Source organism: Danio rerio, chromosome 19 (assembly GCF_049306965.1).
Source record: "Danio rerio strain Tuebingen ecotype United States chromosome 19, GRCz12tu, whole genome shotgun sequence".
In the NCBI taxonomy this organism is placed as follows: Eukaryota; Metazoa; Chordata; class Actinopteri; order Cypriniformes; family Danionidae; genus Danio; species Danio rerio.
This window is the reverse complement of record NC_133194.1, coordinates 14,688,829-14,712,798: the sequence shown is the minus strand read 5'-3', so window position 1 is coordinate 14,712,798 and position 23,970 is coordinate 14,688,829. Positions and strand designations below refer to the sequence as shown.

Sequence of the window (23,970 nt, the reverse complement as noted above, 5' to 3'; positions counted from 1 at the left end):
GTGAACACACTACTTACACTATTTATACTACAAAATGGCGTAGAGTAGTGCATAAGTATGCGATTTGGGACGCAGCTCATGAAATGGTGGATAATTAGCCCGTTAGCGCTTGTGAGTGTTCATGACACTCTGACAACAACCCGTGAACCAGCATGGGCAACCATAAGTAGAAAACACATCTGGCTGTTCGCTGCAAATGTTCTTGTTCGGCTCCTTAATGTTCCCCTGGCCTCTATCTCTCAGATGAGGAATGCACCCTTGATAAGACTCATTTCTTATCAACCCCTTACACATTCCTTCTCTCTTTCATCCCACTCAGTTTTTTTCTTTGTTTTTTTCTTTCTTAACAAACTCCAAAGCTCGACTCGGCCCAAATTTTTGGAGCGGTTTATGTATTCCCTATCCTCTCTCTTCAAAGCTTAATGTCTCTTCCATCCAGCTCATGTATGTCTCAGGGTATTCCTCTACAATACTGAGATTCACAGATCTGTCCACCAAGACTGAATAACATGCTACGTGTGCCTGCGGTGCTCTGTAAAAGAATCTGTGAATGCTCTTGAGTTTGGCAGGGTCATTATCTGGCTGAACCTGATTAGGTCTTGTGTTAAACATGATCAGTGTCTGTGTCTTATATGCAATGTGTACATGCTGCAGTAAAAGGTCAGGTGTTCTGGAACTTAATGTTGAATTTCCTATGCTGACAGCCTGAATCAGCAGAAATTGTATTTATTAAAAGACAGAGTGCTAAAAATACCTTCATGATCAGCTCATGTGGCATGCAGTCAGTGAAAAGTCAAGAGTGTTTTTTTTTTTTTTTGTTACTGTAAATTGAACCTCTATATAAATCCTCACAGTTTGTCTTGTACTGTAATAGGACCGGGGGAGTACTGTATTTCTGCTTATTCAGCTGGATAAGCATAATATTTCCTTGCTGTTGTTCAACAATGTTTTAAAAAGACAGTTCTCCCAAAGATTGTCATTATTCACCTTTTTTTCCTTTCAAACCTTTATGACTTTCTTTATTCTTATGATTATAAAATACACTTAAAATTCTCAAAATGTATTTGTTTTCTCCCATACATTACAAACTAAATGATGTAAGCAAGACATAAACATAGCTGCAAAACATAAACATAGCTGCAATTGATATTTATTTACATAGCGGTTTTACATTGTAGATTATATCGAAGCTGCTTGACATACAAGTTTTAGAAAAACTGAAAGTGTCTGTCCAGTTTTCAGAGTTGAAGTTCAATTCAGTTCTGTGTGGTATAAATTTTACCGCTGAAAGTCCAAGCACTGAAGAGCAAATCCATCTATGTGCAAATCTGCAAGTCCCAGCCAAAAAAGCCAGTGGCGACAGTGGCGAGGAACGAACCTCACCAATTTATGAAAATAAAGAAAAAAACCTAGAGTGACCATGGCTGCTTCCGAAACCACACACTTCCATACTATACACTATGGTAAAGTCAATATGCGAGCCGAATAGTATGCCTGAATTCATAGGATTCGAAAATCAGTATGTGAGAAGTACCCGGATGACTTACTACTTCCGGCAAGATTCTGAAGTGCAAATTTTATGCATGCTGCGCTATCCCATGATGCCCCACGAGAGAATTCGTGAATGGAAGTGAAGCCATGCAACTGACGCAGGTAGGTCATGTGACCATGACAAAATGGCGGATTTAGTATGTCCGAATTCCATTTATACTTCTTACATTCATACTGAAATGAACGTTTTTTTTTCTAACGGCCAAGTAGTGCGTATAAATTTAAATGCAGTAACTTCTGAGTAGTAGGAGGTTTCAGACGCAGCCCATTTCTCCTCTGGCCACACTTCCTGTGCGGAGCTGCATTCTAGGCACCGGAGGCTGGATAACACTGGTCTTCCATCGTAAAGAACTGCAAGTATGAATAGATCATTGGCGGGTGATCAGGCTGGCCCACGGGATCAATGTTAAGACTCGTCTGTCACAGTGGTCTTTTATTAATTTCAAGCTCTCCGCTTCTCCATGACCACCACAGCATCAGCTCAGGATATGGCTTGGTCCATGATTATAGATATCTTGGCATCATGATGCTGTCATTGATTGCATTAGCTGAAAAAAAGAAGAATAACACACTCAAAGTGGTAGTTCAACCAAAAATGATTAAGGAATTTTATGTGAAATTGGAGAGCTCCCACATCCTCCATAGACAGCTATGGTCCTATCTTCCTCAAAGTAAAAAAAAAAAAAAAAAAAAAAAAAACTACCAAAAATAATCTCAAAAACTGGAGAAGCTATTGAATAAAGTTGTTATTTTAGTTTTTTTTGTGTGCACAATAGGATTTTCATGGTTTGGTAATATGTCAGATACACAGCTGCATCTATTAAAAGTTAGTTATTTTGAATTTGATCTGCACAAATTTGATGTTCTTAGTTTAACAAAAAAACATTCCATTTATTTAATTATTCATAGTTTAGAGTTAAGGATTGCTTGTTATGTGGTACTGAAGCATGTAAGGGTGGTTTATGCATATTTTATTATTGTCTTTGGCAACACTCGATGACTGTTTCCAAACCATAGTGTATGGTTCATTTATTTTATATATATATATTTTTCTCAGCAAAAGCAATCTTTTTCATATTGTATCTGAGTTCTAACCTTTAACCACATAACATTTGAGTTAATGGTCTTTGCAGTAACTGCTGTGTGACTTGCAAGTAGGCTCCAAAATGAGCATTTTCAATGTGCCAAAACAAGTAAAAATATGCTCCTTTGGCACAAGTATAAAACAGATATTTAAGTATAAAACTAGACATTTGGCCAGGAAAAAAATGCTGAATATTGCATGGTTAAGTGTAAGAAAGATATTTAATTCATGTGTTGAACATTACAAACATCTAAAGAAAAGCTCAGAATACGATATATCTAAAAATTAAGCTTGATAATTTTAATATAATAAAATATTAGCCCCTTTAAGCTTTATTTTTTTTCAATAGTCTACAGATCAAACCATCATTATACAATAACTTGCCTAATTACCCTAACCTCCTTAGTTTACCTAATTAGCCTAGTTAAGTATTTAAATGTCACTTTGAGCTGTATAGAAGCGTCTTGAAAAATATCTAGTCAATTATTATTTACTGTCACCATAACAAAGATAGATTATTAGAAATTAGTTATTAAAACTATTATGTTTAAAAATGTGTTGAAAAAAAATTCTCTCTGCTCAACAGAAATTTGGGGAAAAAAAATAAACAGGACTAATAATTCAGACTTCAACTGTATGTGTATATATATATATATATATATATATATATATATATATATATATATATATATATATATATATATATATATATATATAAATGTGCAGGCTGATTGGTGCTGCGGCAGCAGTAATGCGGAGGATGTAGCAGTCTGTTGTGGTAAAGAAGGAGCTGAGACGAAAGGCAAAGCTCTTGATTTACCGGTCAGTCTACATTCCTACTCTCACCTACGGTCATGAGGACAAGATCTCAGATACAAGTGGCCAAAATGAGTTTTCTTCGCAGAGTGGCAGGGCCCACCCTTATGGATAGGGTAAGGAGCTTTGTCACACGAGAGGAGCCCGCTGCTCCTCCAAATCAAGAGAAGTCAGCTGAGGTGGCTTGGGCATCTGTTTCAGATGCTTCTTGGATGCCTACTTATTTATTTTATTTTTTGTTAATTATATAACATATTAAAAATGAACAAAAATAAAAAAAAAATAAGCAAAACATTAAAATATATTTTTTATATTTTAGAAAAAATTATGACACAACAAATCGCTAAACAATTATTTAGTTAAACAATTAGGTAGTTCGTTAATAAACCTAATTTTTGTGTACAAAAAAGTATTTTCCTGGTTAAAATCATGGCTGAAATATTTACTTATTTAACCTAATTAATTCTAAACATACATTGTGGTTAGAAAAGTGTTTATGTGGCTTTTATGTATGGGTATTGAAGAATTTTCTTTGTTTATAGATTATAAAATTAAGATTGCAAACTAGCATGTGTGCTGAAATCTACAAAAAAGAAATGTCTGATTCAGGGTAGAATGTGTTCCCACATCTGGACTCTGTGACAGATACTGGCAGCTAGCGCACAAAGCAGACCTATTAAAAGTCTTCAAAGAGGTCCTTGCCATACTGTGCTGAGGGCCTGTACTACTCGCTCCTCAGCACTGCTCCTGTCGGATTCCTATGGCATTTGTCTCTGGGGTTCTGAGATATCGCAGACTTATTTGGCATTCGTGGCAGGTAGACCCACCTTGTGAAAAGTGCGAAGACAGAGAAAGGATGTTTTTTTTTTAAAGCTGAGATATAGCTGAAGGAACAAGATTTGCAGTAATGCTTGAGGATGCAGCTAAATCATGAATCAATTGTCTGTTATAAATCCTTTTTCAAGCTAAAGCCAAGGCAATAAAGACCAAACCCTTTCAAGTGTCATTCCTCTGATATACAGCTTTATGAGGTGTTGTGGAGTCTTTGTAAACCAGTCTACTACTAAAATGTTACATTAAAGAGTATTTTAGTACTATTAAAGAAGGATCCCATCACATGCTAAACTCCATTATACTAAGGAAAGATAGTAACCTTGTCAAAACTGCACTTTAAAGTGTATATAATTTTGTATTTGTAGATAATTAAATATTATAAACATGCCTGCACTTAATTTTTTTGGCCCGGTTCTCAAAGGAAAACCTATAGATGTTGCTTGGTCCTCACAATGTTCAAGGCCCATATATCCTATCACATTCATATATAAAAAAGTTTTTGCAACATTTTGATATATATATGTTGCATATATACACACTCAATGCAATTTCTGTTTTTGCTCTAATTTTTCATGAGCTATACTCAAACATATACTACTTGTTCTACATTCACAAAAGGTCTCAAAATATTGTTCACACATTTTTTAAATATGAGTTAGTGAGCACTTCTCCTTTGCTGAGATAAACCATCCACCTCAAATGTGTGGCATATCAAGATGCTGATTAGACAGCCTAATTATTGCTCAGGTGTGCCTTAGGCTGGTTACAATCAAAGGCCATTTTAAAATGTGCAGTTTTCACACAGTAGAATGCCAAGATGTCCCAAGTTTTTGAAGCATGCAGTTTGGAAGCTGACTGCAGAAATGACCACCAGGGATTTTGCCTGTGAATTGAATATTATTTCTTGACCATACGTCTATAAATGCATTTCAGAGAATTTGGCATGACATCTAACCGGCCTCTCTACCACAGACCATGTGTAACCACACTAGCCCAGGACCCAACATCAAGCATCACCTGAAGAGCTGCTGCAACAGTCAGTTTACATAACCACGGATTTCTGCACAAACGGTCAGAAATGACTCAAGGTATCTCATCTGCATGCTCATTGTCCTCATCTGGCTCGTTGTAACCGACACAACTACTAAAATGTGATGGTTTCTGGCACTTTAGAGAGGGGAACTCTCAATAGATTAATCTTGGTTTTCACTATACAGGGCAGATGGCAGACAGCATCTTTGGCATCATGTGGGTGAGCGGTTTGCTGATGTCAGTGTTGTGAATCGAGTGGCCCATGGTGTCTAGTGGCTAAAGCTGATCTTGTTTTGCCATAGCCAATTTAACCCTATTCATATGTAAGTTTTAAATACAGCAGCTGACCCCCCTTTGGGATTTATTCAGAACTTTAATATTTCCATAGCAATGCATTTGTTTTTTGACATGAGGCAGCCCCATTCACTGCAGAGTCAATTATCAACGTCTGCTAAATCACACAAAAGTAAGTGGTTGTTAAACTGGGAAAAGAATATAGAGTAAACAAGCTAGTTATTCTAAAATGTCTGCAACTTAACCTTTATTTCATTAAAAATACTCTAGCCGTTGCATGAGCTGATTTGAGATTAGCAGCTTATCAGTAATGTTTTGAATGCTCTAACCACACTGGCATCATTGTATGCTCCTGAAACTAACCTAGAGTGATCACACTGCAATATTAGTCAAAGGGCTACGGTTACAAAGTTGTTCCCTTGTTTCTTCATGGCTCCAGCCCCTTGTTTTCTTCTAGAGAGAATTGGGAAACTAACTTTGTCTTACAATTATTTAAAAAATGTGACACTTTTTGGAGAACAGATGTATGCAGTACTTCTCTATAGACACTCAAGAGTAATATAAGCATGGGAAAAGTTAGCGTACTTGTTTTGTCATCTTCCATATAGTGACAATTATATTTTAAACTTTAAACACTTTAGACTACATGAGTGCATGCATACATTCATTCAATCAATCATCAGCTACTACTTATCCAGGGCCGGGTTGCAGTGGCAACAGTCTTAGGAGAGAACCCCAGACTTCCCTCTCCCCAGCCACTTCCTCCAAATCTTGGTGGTGGTATTCCCAGCAAAGCAGAGAGACATAGTCCCTCCAGCGTGTCCTTTGTCTTCACAAGCCCAGAAGACCTCCCTTGGTTGGCAACCAGGAGGGATCTGAAGCAGATGTCCAAGCCACCTCAACTGGCTTTTCTTTATGTGGAGGAGCAGCAACTCTACTCTTAGTTACTAACAGATAAAAAAACTCCTCAAGCTATCTCATCCTATCTCTAAGAGTGCACCCATCTCATACTATCTCTAAGGGTGCACCCACCCACCCATCTCTAAGGGTGCACCCACCCACCCAAAGCTCATGACCATACTGTAAGTAAAAGTAGGAATGTAGATTGACGGATCATGAGCTTTGCATTTGGCTAATCTCTTTCTTAACTACAATGAACCAGTACATCAACCATAATCAATGCACCAACATGCCTGTCACTCTTGATACAAGTACATGCAAGTTTTCATTAAGTGCAATTTTTTCACACATTTTATTGCTCAAAGTGAACAATTTGTCAGTGAATTTAACTGATCTGACCTTTGTTTCTAAGAAGCATACCATTATTTAAAACCTATGGTTGCAAGTCCCGTTAGGACCTGTTGGTGATAACAGATCTTGCAGTAACAGCTGATATTAGAAAACACACTCCAGATTGGTCTAGTCAGAGTGATCAGTAAATGATTCACTAATTCAAATGACTGGTCAAAGTTAATCTTATGTTTCACTTAATTCACCCTCAGGTACTTCACTGCCCATTACTCAGTGTTCCAAATCATTCAAGCCGATTCATCTTACTTAAGATATTGTTCTGTCCAAATGATGCAAAAAAGCTAGTTCATGCTTTTATGACCACTTGATTAGATTACTGTAATGCTATGTTAATTGGTTGCCTGGAATCATCTATTAATAGACTTCAGTTAGTGCAAAATGCAGCTGCCAGAGTTCTTACCAGGTCACAAAAAACATGATCATATTACCTCAGTTTTAACTTAAACTGGCTGTCTGTTAAGTTCTGTTTTGATTATAAAATAAAGCTTCTTGCCTTTAAAGCTTTAAATAGTCTAGCTCCTGTTTATCTAACTAACCTCCTGTCTCGCTACGATCCAACCTACTCTTTAAGATAACAAAACTCAGGGCTTCTGATAGTAACCAGAATAGCAAAGTCTACTCAAGAAGGTTGACCCTTCTCATATATGACTCCCAAAGTATGGAATAGCCTTACTGCTAATGTCTGAGACACACATAATGTCCAGATGTGGGAACACATTCTACCCTGACTCAGACATTTCTTTTGTCTAATGTCACACTCTCTCAGTTTAAAACTAGATTAAAGACTTATCTTTCTAGTATAGTATACACAGTGTGTAACAGGTTACACTATCAAATCAATCTGGACATCAGAAGCCTAGGATTCGACTACTGGAGGTAATGAGCATTTGCTGAAAAATGACAGAAACCACTATATAGGTAAGTATTTGAAATGTTTATAGATATATTTTTCTGCAGATCTTTCCCCAAAATAAAATTAACAAAATACAATAAAACAATTAAAACACAATAAAACAAAATAAAGTTCAATTGAAATTACATTGAAAATGTAAAGAAAACCACTTGTTCAGAATCAACAAACTCAGTATTTCTCATTTCACTTCAAAAGGAAAATAGTTTGATTTCCAAGTGTCCTTGCGCTGGTATTAGTCTTTTTTCTTAATCAGTTCTCAGGGAAAAATACGAACAGTCTCTATCCAGAAACGGGAAAAAAAACAGTCTTTTACCTTGAGCTGGAAAAATAAAAAGTATTAAAGTACTCTCCTGGTTCAGTAGGGTGAATTTCCAATTTCCTTTTCTAGTGTCCGTATAGGTTGGCCCGCCATCAATGTAAATCAGTCTTCAATCAAAAACACCAAAGAAAAAAACCTGACCTGTACAAAAGGCCAAAAGCATGACTACATTTAGTCAATGATATCATTATATCAGGTAAATATTTCCACATACAAGCAAATAACATTATAATCATTACAATTAACCTGTATCTCTTTTTTTTAGGCATGTATACAAGGCGATATGCATGTGAACATACACGTGAAGGGAAATAATAACACGTGGAGACAACTAAATACAGTATATATCACAAAACAGCAAAATAAACTCTTGTTTCTCTACAAACTGTGTTTGTTTGTCATTTAACATTAAATTCAGAGTGTTTACAAAGTAATTAAACTCACCATGTCCATATATTCACTCCTCAACAACACAATGATGCAATTTTCCCATCGATCATCACAGGAACAATTTAACGACTGAATCCTCTTCAAATACTTCTCTATGAAAGCTTTTTGTAAGTTTCTCAAACTAGTTTCAAAGTTATAATCTAATTTCACAGTTTAAATCATCAAATCTAGCGATCTCACTCTCTCCTCCTCCACAGTCTGGCGATCTCTTCCCACTGCGTCAGCAAGCGCAAATCCCTCCCACACATCACTGATTGGCTAAACCAATAACATGTGAATATTTCACATTATTATTTTTAAACAATTTATTTCTTATTAAGAACATTTTAGAACAATGAATCCACAATTATATGTTGTTTTATCCCCTGATCATTTATATTATTTTATAAATGTACAAATATAACTCTTCAGTAATCTGGGTTACATCCTCCCCCACTTAACTGTACACGTCTCGTGACAGTTTAGAATAACTTAACATATTATACATCCTGTATGGAGGATTTCCCAGGTAAATCATTCAGACTTTCACTATTATCCAATGCATTAAGCAAAACAGTGTTTAAGCCTTGGAAAAAGGAATGCACTACGTGCATTAAAGGGTTTCCAAGCTGTGGATAGGTAAGCATTTTAGGACCCTTTCTTTGTCTAGTTGATCGTCTGGGAAGGTCTTCTAAAAGATCATTCCCCTCCTCGTCAGAGGTCTGGGTCTGTCCACTACATTCCTCTTGAGAATTTTCTTGATCATTAACTGACTTTGCATTAGGAATTGGACTTGACTCAGTGATCTCCGAGACATCAGGTAAGGAGTCTGTTGGAACACCAACAGGTAAGTGTTCTCTTATATTTTCAGTAGGTGGAGCTTGCTCTGGAACATCCGCAGGTAAGTCACTACTTTGATCACTCTGAGCTACTTTGTCCGCTGAGCGTGAATGAATAACCCCAGGGTTATGAGGGACCTCATCAGAGACATTTGGCCTAAGCACTTGGTGAACCGTAGTAAATCTTGTCTCATCAATTGGATAAGCTCCACACATCATTTCAGGAATGTCATTATCCATCTCAGGAACAGAAACTGAACTGTCAAGGATCTGTGAATCAGGATTCTTCTGAGTATTATGTCTTACATTAGGTTTACTCACAACTGGATCTGGGATCCTGGAAGCAGGTAAGAATCCACAGGGAAGCAAAAGATCTCTATGAAGAGTACGAAGCGGACCATCTTTTGTTTCTGGCCGGACAGTGTAAACTGGTAAGTTAGCAGCTTGTTTCACAACAACATAGATTTCAGATTCCCATCGGTCAGCTAGCTTATGCTTTCCACGGATGCGTACATTCCTTACTAGAACACGATCTCCGACTTCCAAAGAAGAATTAGTTACATGTTTATCATACCGGATTTTGTTCTTTTCAGCAATCCTCCGTGCATTTTGTGAAGCAACCTCATAACTTTCCTTTAGATGAGATTTAAGACTTTGAACATATTGTGAATGAGACACTTGTTTACAGTCTTTACATGGCAATCCAAAAGCAAGATCAAGCGGCAACCGTGGTTGACGGCCAAACATCAACTCATATGGAGAAAATCCTGTAGACTCGTGTTTAGTACAATTATATGCATGTACCAAGGGTTTGACAAAATCCTTCCAATGACTTTTGTCCTTTTCTTCCAACGTTCCGAGCATATTTAACAAAGTCCGGTTAAACCGTTCCACAGGATTTCCTCGAGGATGATATGGTGTTGTTCTAATCTTTTGGATTCCGGCAATTGCACAAAGTTCCTTGATGGTATGAGATTCGAAATCTGGTCCTTGGTCACTATGTAACCGCTCAGGGAAACCATAATGCACAATGAACTGATCCCATAGGCACTTTGCAACAGTTCTTGCTTTCTGATTCGGCGTTGGTATGGCCACTGCATACTTCGTAAAGAAATCGGTAATAACCAAGATATCACGAGTATTGCTCTTATCTGGTTCAAGAGAAAGAAAATCCATGCAAACAAGTTGTAAGGGTCTTGTGGCTTGAATGTTTACTAAGGGTGCACTTTTCTGCGGCAAGGATTTCCTACGTACGCAACGACTACAAGTCTTAATTTTGTGCTCCACTTCAGTTCCCATCCTTGGCCAATAGAACCTAGAACGGACCAAATCTAGCGTCCTTTCTGTTCCCATATGACCCATTTGATCATGTAGACTGTTCAAAGCAAAACTTCTAAGATCCTCTGGCAAAACCAGTTGGAAATTGACTGAGTCTCCTTCTCGTCGTCGTCTGTACAGAACTCCATCTATCAACTCAAGACGGTCTCATTCTCGTAAGTAAAATGGAAGATCTGGATATTCTAGTCGTAATGCAGGCAGAGGTTTTTCACCAGATTCCATGCACATCACTACTTCACGGATGACAGGATCACATCTCTGCCGTTCAGCCAAGTCTTCCTTCATAAGGAGAGGTAAAGCAGCTAATCCGTTTAGACTATCCTCTTGTTCGAAACATTCCGGCACAGCATCAGGATGGATTGCCAAAGACTCAACTAGAGTGACACCAGAATCATCACTTTGTTGGACAGAATGCTTCTCACAAATAGCTCGGATTATATCTCTATCCGTATTCTGTGGATTCTCAGTATCGATGGTATGATACTCCACGAACTTATTGATCCTTTCAAACTCCTTTACCGATAACTGGTCTTCTGGCAATGATTCATGTGGTCGCCTAGACAAACTGTCTGCATCAACATTTTGTTTACCAGCCCGGTACTGCAGCCGAAATGAGAATGTTGAAAGTGCAGCAAGCCACCGGTAGCTGGTAGCATCCAATTTAGCTGTCGTCAGAAGGTATGTCAATGGATTGCTATCTGTTATGACAGTAAATGTGCCGCCATAAAGATAATCATGAAATTTCTCAGTTACAGCCCATTTAAGGGCAAGGAACTCGAGTTTATGGGCCGGGTATCGGGCCTCGCTATACGACAAGCCTCTACTAGCAAATGCAATAACACGTTGCTTCCCATTTTGCTCTTGATATAATGCAGCTCCCAATCCTGTGGTGCTAGCATCGGTGTGAACAACATAAGGAAGTTTGGGGTCCGCAAATCCTAAGACGGGAGCAGTAGAAAGCTTTTCAATTAGGATTTCAAATGCTCTCTGGCAAGTAGCTGTCCAACGTCCGCCAAAAGGCTCTTTTGGATCATGGTATTGATATTCCTTTTCAGCTTTCTTACAACTCTTCCTCGAGGGTGGATAACCAGAAGTCAGTTCATTTAAGGGCTTTGCTATTTGTGAGTAGTCTTTAATAAACCTACGGTAGTAGCCTGAAAAGCCTAAAAATGACCTTAACTCCTTAAGGTTCCTTGGACAAGGCCAGGTCTTTATAGCCTCAATCTTTTCAGGGTCTGTTGCCACGCCTTACTCGGATACTACATGACCCAAGTATCTAACAGAGGTCTGGAAAAAACGGCACTTTTCTGGTGAAAGTTTTAGCCCATACTCCTTCAGACGAGCAAGAACTTGTAGCAAACGTCTCTCGTGTTCCTCAAGGGATGCAGAAAAGACAATCAAATCATCCAAAAACACTAGCACTTCTTTCAGGTTAATGTCACCCATACACTTTTCCATTAGCCTTTGGAAAGTGCTTGGGGCATTGGTTACCCCCTGGGGCATACGATTAAATTCCCAAAACCCCAGGGGACACACAAAGGCCGTTTTCGGTTTGTCTTCCTCTGCAACTTCAATCTGATAGTAGCCAGATTTTAAGTCTAGTACAGTGAACCACTTGGATCCATTTAAAGCTGAAAATGTCTCATCAAGGTTCGGCAAAGCATATGCGTCCTTGATTGTTTGAAGATTTAACTTCCGATAATCGATGCAGAGTCGTACATCTCCATTTTTCTTTCTGACTACAACAATTGGCGAAGAAAAAGGGGATTCTGACTCGCGTATGACTCCACTTAAAAGAAGTTCCTGAAGGTGTTTTCTTACAGCCCCAATATCACGTGGATGAATTGGTCTAGCGCGGTGTTTGAACGGGGATTCATCATGTAATTTGATGCAATGTTTCATTTTTTGTGTATGTCCAAAATCCAGATCATGTTGAGCAAAGACTTCTGGCATCTCACGAAGTTTCTTTGTGATTCGATCCTTCCATTCCTGTGATAATGGAGAATCACCAAAATTTAAAATGAACTCTTCTTCTTTGATTACTTTGGGCTCATCACTTTGGAATTCCTGTTTAGGTATAGCGTTGTCAGAAGAAAGCACTGACTCCAAAGCATGGATCTCTGCAATGACACACCTCTGTGGGATAGTGATATTGTGATCAGTCTCATTTGTGAGAACCACAGGAAGATGGCTATATCGTCTAGAAGGGAGAGTAAGTAAGCAATTTTTCACCACAATTCCACCGGGTAAGAAAGATATGGAGGGGTGTTCCACAACAATCCATTTATCAGTTGGAAAGCCATGCATATGGGCAATGCCCTCTAAAACGACAGTTTGGCCAGCCGCCATGACTTCTGGTACCTTACTTCTCAACCTTATTTGACCAAGAGCACCAGCATTATGTTTGTGCCGCAATCTGATGGTATTCAGGACAGTTCTGTAGCCAAACAAGGAAGGCTGGAAGGTCATAGAACTCGTTTTCAAGTGTTCATCATAAAGGGTGTCCAAAGTATTTGTCCCTATAATAATTAAAGGCATGGTGCAAGACTCTGGCTCTGGAACCACCAAAGCGACAGTAGGTAATTCAACACTTGTCCCAATAAACTCTGCAGGAAAAGTTATATTCAGTTCTATGTACCCAATGTAGGGCACAGAAAGGCCATTCGCACCTTCAACTTCCAACAAATCAGAAACGGAATTGATGGGGGTTTCTGAAAGGTGTTGGTCATAAAAGGATAAGGGAATAGTTGTAACTTGGGAGCCTGTGTCGATCAAACAGTTACATTTCTGCCCTAAAATAGTGACTTGTGCGATGCATCTTTCACCAACCAACCCTCTGGGTAATTTGCCATCTTTTATTTTCGAACTATGGCTTTGCATAGAAGCTTTAGTTTTAGGGGGACACTTTAATGTTTCAGTCCCTGGCTGTCCCGCAACAGGAACTGGCTCTGGTTTAAAGCAGCCTTTGCCATATTGTTTTGAGATTCCCACTGGGACTGTTTCTCCCTCAGAAGTTTACGCTTTTCAGCCACAAGTGCTGGGTTGGGCTCTGAATCACAGGAGGAGGCAATGTGGCCATCTTCCCCACATTGAAAACAGTACCATGGCCTGGGTTTGTCAGTTTGTTTATAATGCATAGGCATTGTAGATTCAACACTTGGCTTGGTTGATTTTTTGTCTTTGAAAGAAGCTTTCCGATCTACGGTTTGTGATGCCAGTTTCTTTGGGGCCTCAGATTTAGTAGCGAGTTTAGCTAATTGGCTCTGTAGAGTGGCTATCTGTTTTTTAAGCTCTTTAGCTTCTGTTGCTAATGACAACACATTGCAATCTGTACTTTGCTTAGGTTCATCGCATACCCAGATCCTTTGGGTGTTCATCAGTGCACGCTGCTTGGAACTACCTAGATGTTGCTTCATACGAATGGTTTTTGCAGTATGTTTATCTTCCTCGGTTCGTAACATCAATAATAGCTGCGCAAAAGTAGGAGGATCATCTCGTTTTTGTGCCAATCGCAGGTCAGCTATTAAACCATCATCCCAGCAGCCCCGACAAAATTGTTTCAAAAGGTGTCGGTCTGCTTCACTGGCCAACACACCACCACGCTTGATGGCTATGTTCAAGGCTGCCTGAAGCCTATACAGGTAGGCCGAAGGTTTTTCTCCTGCATCCTGCAAGGTATTCATGAATTTAGCGAAAAGTTCATCACCATCTTCGACTGTACCAAAGGCAGAATCTAGCAACTGCAGGTAAGCTGATGGAGCAGCGTCAGCGCTCAGTTGTTTAATGACATCAGCAGCTGGGGGCAAAAGGCTATCTAGAATCTTTCTTGAACCATGAAGATCAGATATTGCAGGATCCTTCAAAACGAGATCGACACTAGAACGCCATGTGTCATAATCTGTCTCATTAGCAGGGCGAGGTTTCCTACCAGAAAACAGTCTGAGTCGCATGGGTATGTGTGCCTGGGCAACACCTTCTCCACTCCTCACCACATGTTCAACAACCAACCTCTGTACTTCTGGTGGGTTAAGTATTGTGGGTGAAGTAAGAACTGAAGAATCAGCGACATGAGCAGCAGTTTGATGCATTTCCTGGTTTCCTTCGTTGCTAGGCTGAGCCATAACTGGAGATGTTTTGCCACTAATTGGCTCTTGACCAGATGGTGTAATAGGGGGTTTGTCAGGAGCTTCAGATACAGAGCTTGCAGGAAGAACTACAGCACTCATTTCTGTTAGCATTTCACTCAACATTGCTTCAAAATTTGCCCCACTAAGTTTTGCGATTTCTTTCAATCCCTTTAGGTATGATTTGGTAGCACTACCCCCTAACTGTTGAGTGTACACACTGGATAAGGATCTCACTAAGTAAGTGATATTTGGATCACTAGTCAGCTGGTAAGTATACGGCAACAGGGGCTCTAAAGACTGTAAAGCACTGCCACTGTCAAATTCAATAATCACATCCTGATTAAACTCAGATTCAGGGTCTTGAATTTTAACCGATCTAACAATAGAACCGTGTTTTTGCAAGATTTTCAGAAATTCTTCATCATCTGCTGTCTCAGTTTCCCCACTAATTATAATAGCATTTGGGATTTTGATACCTTCTTGCATAACTACATCCATTTTAACAGAGAAATGATTATTCCAAACACCAATAGTATTTTAATCACCTGTCAGTTCTCAGCAATACAGCACCACCTCCTGGCTGGCTCGCCAATTTTATGTAACAGGTTACACTATCAAATCAATCTGGACATCAGAAGCCTAGGATTCGACTACTGGAGGTAATGAGCATTTGCTGAAAAATGACAGAAACCACTATATAGGTAAGTATTTGAAATGTTTATAGATATATTTTTCTGCAGATCTTTCCCCAAAATAAAATTAACAAAATACAATAAAACAATTAAAACACAATAAAACAAAATAAAGTTCAATTGAAATTACATTGAAAATGTAAAGAAAACCACTTGTTCAGAATCAACAAACTCAGTATTTCTCATTTCACTTCAAAAGGAAAATAGTTTGATTTCCAAGTGTCCTTGCGCTGGTATTAGTCTTTTTTCTTAATCAGTTCTCAGGGAAAAATACGAACAGTCTCTATCCAGAAACGGGAAAAAAAACAGTCTTTTACCTTGAGCTGGAAAAATAAAAAGTATTAAAGTACTCTCCTGGTTCAGTAGGGTGAATTTCCAATTTCCTTTTCTAGTGTCCGTATAGGTTGGCCCGCCATCAATGTAAATCAGTCTTCAATCAAAAACACCAAAGAAAAAAACCTGACCTGTACAAAAGGCCAAAAGCATGACTACATTTAGTCAATGATATCATTATATCAGGTAAATATTTCCACATACAAGCAAATAACATTATAATCATTACAATTAACCTGTATCTCTTTTTTTTAGGCATGTATACAAGGCGATATGCATGTGAACATACACGTGAAGGGAAATAATAACACGTGGAGACAACTAAATACAGTATATATCACAAAACAGCAAAATAAACTCTTGTTTCTCTACAAACTGTGTTTGTTTGTCATTTAACATTAAATTCAGAGTGTTTACAAAGTAATTAAACTCACCATGTCCATATATTCACTCCTCAACAACACAATGATGCAATTTTCCCATCGATCATCACAGGAACAATTTAACGACTGAATCCTCTTCAAATACTTCTCTATGAAAGCTTTTTGTAAGTTTCTCAAACTAGTTTCAAAGTTATAATCTAATTTCACAGTTTAAATCATCAAATCTAGCGATCTCACTCTCTCCTCCTCCACAGTCTGGCGATCTCTTCCCACTGCGTCAGCAAGCGCAAATCCCTCCCACACATCACTGATTGGCTAAACCAATAACATGTGAATATTTCACATTATTATTTTTAAACAATTTATTTCTTATTAAGAACATTTTAGAACAATGAATCCACAATTATATGTTGTTTTATCCCCTGATCATTTATATTATTTTATAAATGTACAAATATAACTCTTCAGTAATCTGGGTTACAAGTGCATCAAATAACAGTAGGATATGTAAGTGTGCTCTTTGCAGGTGAGTAGGCTTTACAAACCACCTGCAGGACACATTCTTCTTGTCTTAATACACCAGCCACTTTGTTAGAAATACTTAATACTATATACTAATATTAATTTAATGATTTATATGTTTGTTTATATAACATGTCTTTTCATTTGCAGCACTTCCATTTCACATTGACCGTAATATCTAATAATAGCAGCTTTACTGATTATTTTCTTTGCTTTTTTTATATTTTACATCCCATGCTGAGGCTTCTAGAGATTGTGCAGAGCCACTTGATCAGATCCAAGATCTGTGAAGAGATCATGCCAACAATCCGAGGACAACACATACACTTAATACACAAACATCTACACATAGACATCACTTATATACTCTGTTACCGCAAGTTAAGCCTGTTTATATAATAACTTTAACTGATAACATTATTAGTAATTAAAGTTATTAGTAACTAATACATTTATAGTAACTAATAAACTTAACTCTTCTGATTTTGATTGTTATGCAGTAATGTGCACCTTTTGTAAACCTGCTTTGAAACAATAATTATTGTAAAACGCACTATACAAATAAAAATTACAAATAATTATTAATTTATTTTTGGACTGTGATCTTTTTTGTTAGATTATTGCCAGTTTTGGCTTTGGTACTAATCTAATGTATATGCACAGAAATATTTTTGTAAATCATCCCTGATTTCGTCCATGCAGAATTTTTTACATGGTTGTGGCTTATCATTGGGGAACCTCATGCGAGTGACATGTTGATCTTGCCCTCATGCCAGTAAACAAACCATTATAGAAGATAAGTTGTTGGAAAGGAAGTATACGTTATTCTGATTAAAGACTATAACAAATATTAAAATAATCCATTAAAATGTTGCCATCTTTCCTAGTGACTTTAAAAAAATGAAAACCCCAGCAACAAATGTTCATACCTAGAATAGTTCCTAGCTCAGAGCTGTATCACATTATCCTGATGTGTTTAGCCTCCTGTGCTAAATGACTGCAACATGCTGCTGTTTATGTCTCACACAAGAATAATGAGCGTAAATGTGCCGCTGTAAACCAGTGAGCAACATACCTGTGTCACCCTCTCCTAAAAGCACAGGATAATTCTACGTGCTGCTTATTTCCAACACTTCCCTTACAAAAAAAAATAATTGCAGTAAACTGAAGTAAAGCTGCAGTACAACAGCAGTTTATAGAAGTTTAACTGCAGTAAAATTAAGTACAATTGCAACATTGCAATACAATGAGGTATAAGCACAGTTCAAATACAGTACAATAAAGTTCAACAGCAATATAACTGCAGTAAAAATAATTAAGCTTCGTCTTTACTGCATTTGTGCTGCTGTAGTCGAATATGCCAATGGTGTGGTAAGAACTGTACTGCACTTTTGTTCCAAGGGGTTTTTTCTTCAACATCTTCCAAGAATATTTTATAATTTTTTCTGGGATGTTTTTTGGATTCAAGTAATTTTCTTGTCTAGTTTATAGTTCTAGTAGTTTCTAGTTTATTTGCAAAAACGAATTATAAAAAATAACTGTAGTGAACTGAACAGTAAAACAGCAACTATAACGCAATAAAGTTCAACAGCAGTAAAATTTGCAGTACAACCAAAGTAACATTAAATAAACTGAGAGTGCCCTTACAAAAAAAAAAAAAAAAAAAAACACTGCAGTTTTATTTAACCTTTGAAAGTGCAGTTTGTTTGGACACTCATTGCAGTAATCAGGTATAATACAACCCACTGCACTACAACTACTGTAATTCAACAAAATTACTACTACAGCACAGCTGCAGTACAACTACTGCAATAGTGGTGAAATGATACTCCTACTATAATGAAGTACAACTGCTGCAAAACAACTGAAGGTCTACTACAGTACAACTGACATACCGCTATCGCAATAGAACTGCAGTACAGCTACTACTTTTTTCTGCTCGGTGAACAATGGTTTCCAAATGAAGTTTTAGTATTTCAGTTGTACTGCTGAAGTACTACCACAGTATATTGTATTGCACTGTTCAGAAGTTTAACTAACTACAGAAATACATCTACAATACTGTCAGACATAACAAAACTAAGTGTAAACTTTTTAATTCTTATGTACCTAAGTGCAATAAACTATTTAACATGTTTTGCAGTAGCATTACTGCATTATAGTAGTTGTAGTACTTCAGTACCATGGCAGTAGTTGTTCTGCATTATAGTAGTAGTATCACTTCAGTTCTATTGCAATAGTTGTACTGCATTTGTACTGTAGCAGTATTTAATTTGTATTGCAGTAGTTGTACTGCAGTTGGTTGTATTGTAGTACTTCAGTTGTATTGCAATAATACTGCAAAATACTTTACGCGTTTTTTTTCGTGTCCAACAAACTGCACTTTTCAGAAGTTAACTAAAACTGCAGTATTCTTTTAAAAAAACTGCAGTATTCTTAAAAAAAACACTGCAGTAATTTTTTGTTAGGGGTGCATGCCACCATTTTCCAGCTCTAAAATATTGCATTGAAAAGGCCGTTCTGGCAATCCGGCAATAATAGCTCTCTATGACCCCAGATGGCAATAAATACAATCAACATTCATCACCTACTTGCCTTCCTCACCAGACAAATGTTTTTAGGTTTCGGATAATAAGAGCAATGTGCCGTTAACTGAGAGAACACATTTCTCTTTATACCTTAGCTTTCAATTTAAACCCTCTGCCAACTGGGCAGCGGTGAGTGCCAGATTGACCATTCAGACTGATTAAACTGCTAATCAGAAGCAGTGATCTACAGTGCTTGTTCACTTTTGTGTGGAGCTGTGCAATACTGAATGTCTTATGTTGGATCTTGTTTTTTTATGAAGATGACTGGTGTGTGGTGTGTATGACACTAAATCAGATTTTCATTAAGGCCGACCAACTGACGGAAATGTTCATCACCTTGCCTATTAAGAAGTCATTTTGCACTTTATTATATGCTTCCCTAATAAAAGTCAGATGGATTTTAAAGATAGGTGAGCGAAATTTATGATTAACTTTTTTATTTTTAGATTACTTATTAAATTTCTGTATTTGCTTATGGAAAAGATAAAAGTTTGAGGTATTTGTTTACACATCATTTAAAATTTACACAACCTAAATGTTTTTTTTTTTGTTTTTTTTTTACCAGTAGGTGGATTCTTTCATTTTCTACTTTGTTAATCTCTACATAATTTAAATTATTTTGTACATAAAACTATTATGAGCACAGTCTTAATTTGACAGCAATCAGACAAAACAAGCAACAGTTTATTCCTTTTTCGTATTTGTTTGTTTTTTGTCTTTTTAAACTTATGCAAACCTTTTAAATAAGCACTACATTACTGAATGAACCATCAAATGTCTGTATGAACACAGATTTTCTAAAATAGCATTTAAAAAGTATTTCAAAGCACTCTTGTTAACTTGTACTTCTCCTCAGGCAATGTCTGTCTTTTCTCTACAAACTTAGATTCGCATTATTTATTTGTAATAATTATTTCCTGCATTTGCATTTCTTCTTCTTCTGTGTAATCAGTATTTATTTTACTTTCATTTTTACTTTATTTGTTGATTTTACTTTCGGCTGCCACATGCATGTGGATGTTGAGTCTTCTGTAAAGCAATTTGTAAACAGTTTTGAAAGTTAATAAATCAAAGATTTACTTGCCCTAGAGTGTTTGAAACAAGTGTAAATCATAATTATTACATTTACAATAAAAGTACGCACTGTTGTAACAACAGAGTACACAGTTTCAAATGTTTTGCCACATGAGTAAACACTACATGTCAATGATGTTAAATAACATGCAATACAACAAATTAAAGTGTGTCTATGTCCTTTTATATCTGAAAAACTATGAACATATGGCATATTATAATGGCTGAATGTAAATGTTATGCTGGGAACACAACTGCTTTTTTTTTTTTTTTTTTACATCAAATCATTTTGCAAAATAAAATTAAAGAATGTCGCTGCACGGTGGCACAGTGGGTAGCACATTCGCCTAACAGCCAAAAGGTCACTGGTTTCTAGCCTCGGCTGGGCTCGGCTCGGGGTTTCTGAATGGAGTTTGCATGTTCTCCCCGTGTTCGCATGGGTTTCCTCTGGGTGCTTTGGTTTCCCCCACAGATCCAAAGACATGCGGTACAGGTGAATTGGGTAGGCTAATTGTCAGTGATGGGTTTCAGCTGGAAGGGCATCCACTGCGTAAAACATATGCTGGATAAGTTGGCGGTTCATTCCGCTGTGGCGACCCCAGATTAATAAAGAGACTAAGTCGAAAAAAAAAAGAATGAAAAAAAATTAAAGAATGGTGCTAGCAATGCCACTTCAAACATTCAATTTCTAAAGCAATAACTGATAAAATACCCAATTAGTTGATTTAAAAAAAATCTCCTGCTAAATGAAAGAAATTTCTGCTGTGTCGTCTTTCATCATTGATCACAGTTTCATTGATGAAATCAATTGATGAAGCAAACTTCAGAAAACAAAAAAGCTCAAGCTTTTAGACAAGTGGGTAGAAAATATATAGCAGATGACAAGCTCAGCATGTGTTAGAATATGAGTTTTTATTCAATCGCAACCCACATATCCTTCCTTGCAATAGTCTGAGAATTTGCTTCTTTTGTCATCCTTCCTCAACCAAATCTCCTCACTGGTTATTTGTTGTCTGCCTCCATTGCTTCTTTTTACTCACTATCTGCTTTCTGTCCTTCATGTTGGTCTCCCACGAATCATTATATGTCTTTTCTTTCCCACATGTCTTTAGATTCACTCCTCCAAAACATAACGCCCCACTGTCCTCCTCAAGAGACTCTTTTGAAGCTGTTCAATCTTACATACACAGACAGCAAATTCTTCAGTCAGCTGATTTCTCTGGGCAGCCCTTAACCAATCTAGTGTTTCCTCTTCATTCGGTTATGCTTTCTTTGTCCTCTCTGGGTAATACAAGACAAAACAGCCCTACAGTCTTAGGTAGATTTTCACCGCTGACAAGCAGTGTGTCAGTGTTGTCTATTTTGGTAATAAAATAATAATACATAGAATAGGCTTTGAATGTTGCATGTTGTGGCAATGTGGTGGCGCAGTGAGTAGCACTGTCGCGTCACAGCAAGAAAGTCACTGGTTCGGGCCACGGCTGGTCAGTTGGCATTTCTGTGTGGAGTTTGCATATCCCTGTGTTTGCGAGGGTTTCCTTCGTGTGCTCCCCCCACTGTCCAAAGACATGCGCTATAAGTGAATATGAGCTAAATTGTCCGTAGCATATGAGTGTAAATGAGAATGCATGTTTTTTTTTTTTTTCAGTGATGGGTTGCAGCTGGAAGGGCATTTGCTGCGTAAAACATATGCTGATAAGTTGATGGTTCATTCCGCTGTGGCGACCCCAGATTAATAAAGGAATTAAGTCAAAAAGTAATAAATGAATAAATGTTGCATGTTGTAACTTATGCAATATTTCTAGTAACCTTTGAGCAATTGTGGTTGAAGCTATTTTTATTTCTTTAGATTAATACATGTTTTATATTACATTATCTTCTGTAATCACTGATCACTAGGAATGAGCTACATTACCATTCAATTTATTATTATAATTATTAATAATAATGACACTTCTAAATTATTACGGCGACGCAGTGGTGCAGTAGGTAGTGCTGTCGCCTCACAGAAAGTGCGTGGGTTTCCTCTGGGTGCTCCAATTTCCCCCACAATCCAAAGACATGCAGTACAGGGGAATTGGGTAGGCTAAATTGTCCGTAGTGTGTGTGTGTGTGTGTGTGTGTGTGTGTGTGTGTGTGGATGTTTCCCAGAGATGGGTTGCGGCTGGAGGAGCATCTGCTGCGAAAAAACGTTAGGGTTAGGGTTCATTCCGCTGTGGTGACACCGGATTAATAAAGGGACTAAGCCGAAAAGAAAGTGACTAAATGAATGAATATAATATTAATATTTGCAACTCAGGCTCATTCTGAAAATGTACCACTATTTACATTTCTGGAAAGCACCAAAAATATCCCAGGAGCTATGTTTTCTTGCATTTTTTTTCACGAAATCATAGGCTGCTATATTCGCTTTCTGTGATCTCAAATTTCTCCTCTGTGCCATTCATGCCTGCTGTTCTTGTGTAAATCCACGAGAGGCCGCTGTCGACTGACTGATTTACTAACTGACTGATTGACCGATCGACTGACCCACCTTCCTTCTTCCCTAAATCGAATCAATAGAGTTTTTAAAAGCACAGATTGAACAGTGACCAGTGACCAATGCAGTTCTCTATTGGAGACAGGTCTGCACTGCAGGCAAGCCAGACTTTTTAATGTGTGCAAAAATATGGTTTGCATTGTCTTGTTGAAGTATGCATGTTGACATATGCTTTTCAGCATTAATGGTGCCATCACAGAAGTGCAAGTTACCTTTGCCATATTTAACCAATCACATGATTACTAGCCCTAAGTTGCTGCCTTTTTGGAATGTGTTGCAGGTCTAAATGACAGAAAAGTTATATAGATATATAGGAAAGTTATAAAGATATTGTCTACAATGAAATACAAGTCAAAGTAAATTTGGAAATTACCACTTCCTTTTTACTTCCTTTTTCCATTCTGTTGGTGGTATGTATGGGGGATGTTGGAGGATGTTGTTTTTTTTTAAACAAATGCAGTCAAGGTAAGCATACAATTTTTTTGAATGGTAAAATTCACCAGTTAGCCATTATATGTGTACATTGTGAATAGAACTTGCATTCATGGCCATTAAACATACACACTCAGTCAGTTTAGATGACCTGGAGACCAACGATGCTGTTTTTGTTTTTCTTTCCTAACTGCTATCGAGTGTTTTCACAGACAAACACCAGAGGGCTGTAACTAGGATTTTAAATATGTTTTTGTTGGCAAGTGTCCGCATGGAACTGAGCTGTAATGACATTTTTTTTTTTTTTTTTTTTGAGTTAGGGATGCTAGCCAGCTAGCAATGGACCGTGAGAGAGTTAGAGCTTTTGTGCTTGTTTAGAAAAAAGGCTTTAAAAATCAAAGACTTCCTACTGTTCACTTTTTTCCCATATAACACCCAATCATTCCTGACAGCAGGCGCACCTTGTTTTATAAATCATGTCTTTCTGGCAAAAACAAAGGGAATGTCTAAGTTCAGCCAA

At 37.6% G+C, this 23,970-nt stretch overlaps 1 protein-coding gene and 1 long non-coding RNA gene across 4 annotated transcripts in view; both read right to left on the bottom strand.

Annotated features, from left to right (window-relative positions):
* Positions 1-1,136: 1,136 nt before the first annotated feature.
* The window catches only part of LOC137488485 (uncharacterized), a 66,394-nt gene continuing 43,560 nt past the window's right edge, over positions 1,137-23,970 (bottom strand). The window contains exon 2 of one of the 2 annotated variants that reach the window (XR_012394964.1): positions 1,137-2,099. This is a non-coding gene — a long non-coding RNA (uncharacterized lncRNA). The remainder of the gene's footprint in view (positions 2,100-23,970) is intronic. The other variant, XR_011007530.2, reaches the window with a different exon arrangement.
* On the bottom strand, positions 7,840-16,571 carry LOC103909212 (zinc finger CCHC domain-containing protein 12). Of its 2 annotated transcripts, XR_012394963.1 has the most exons (3): positions 16,347-16,571; positions 8,599-16,043; positions 7,840-8,295 (listed from the first exon to the last, which is right to left on the bottom strand). XR_012394963.1 is itself a non-coding variant. In XM_068215255.2 (2 exons), exon 2 carries the CDS (start codon positions 15,383-15,385, stop codon positions 13,667-13,669), a length of 1,719 nt encoding a protein of 572 aa, XP_068071356.1. In that variant the 5' UTR covers positions 15,386-16,043; positions 16,347-16,571; the 3' UTR covers positions 7,840-13,666. The 2 variants fall into 2 exon arrangements, 1 of the variants encoding a protein (XP_068071356.1); XM_068215255.2 differs by having other exon boundaries at positions 7,840-16,043.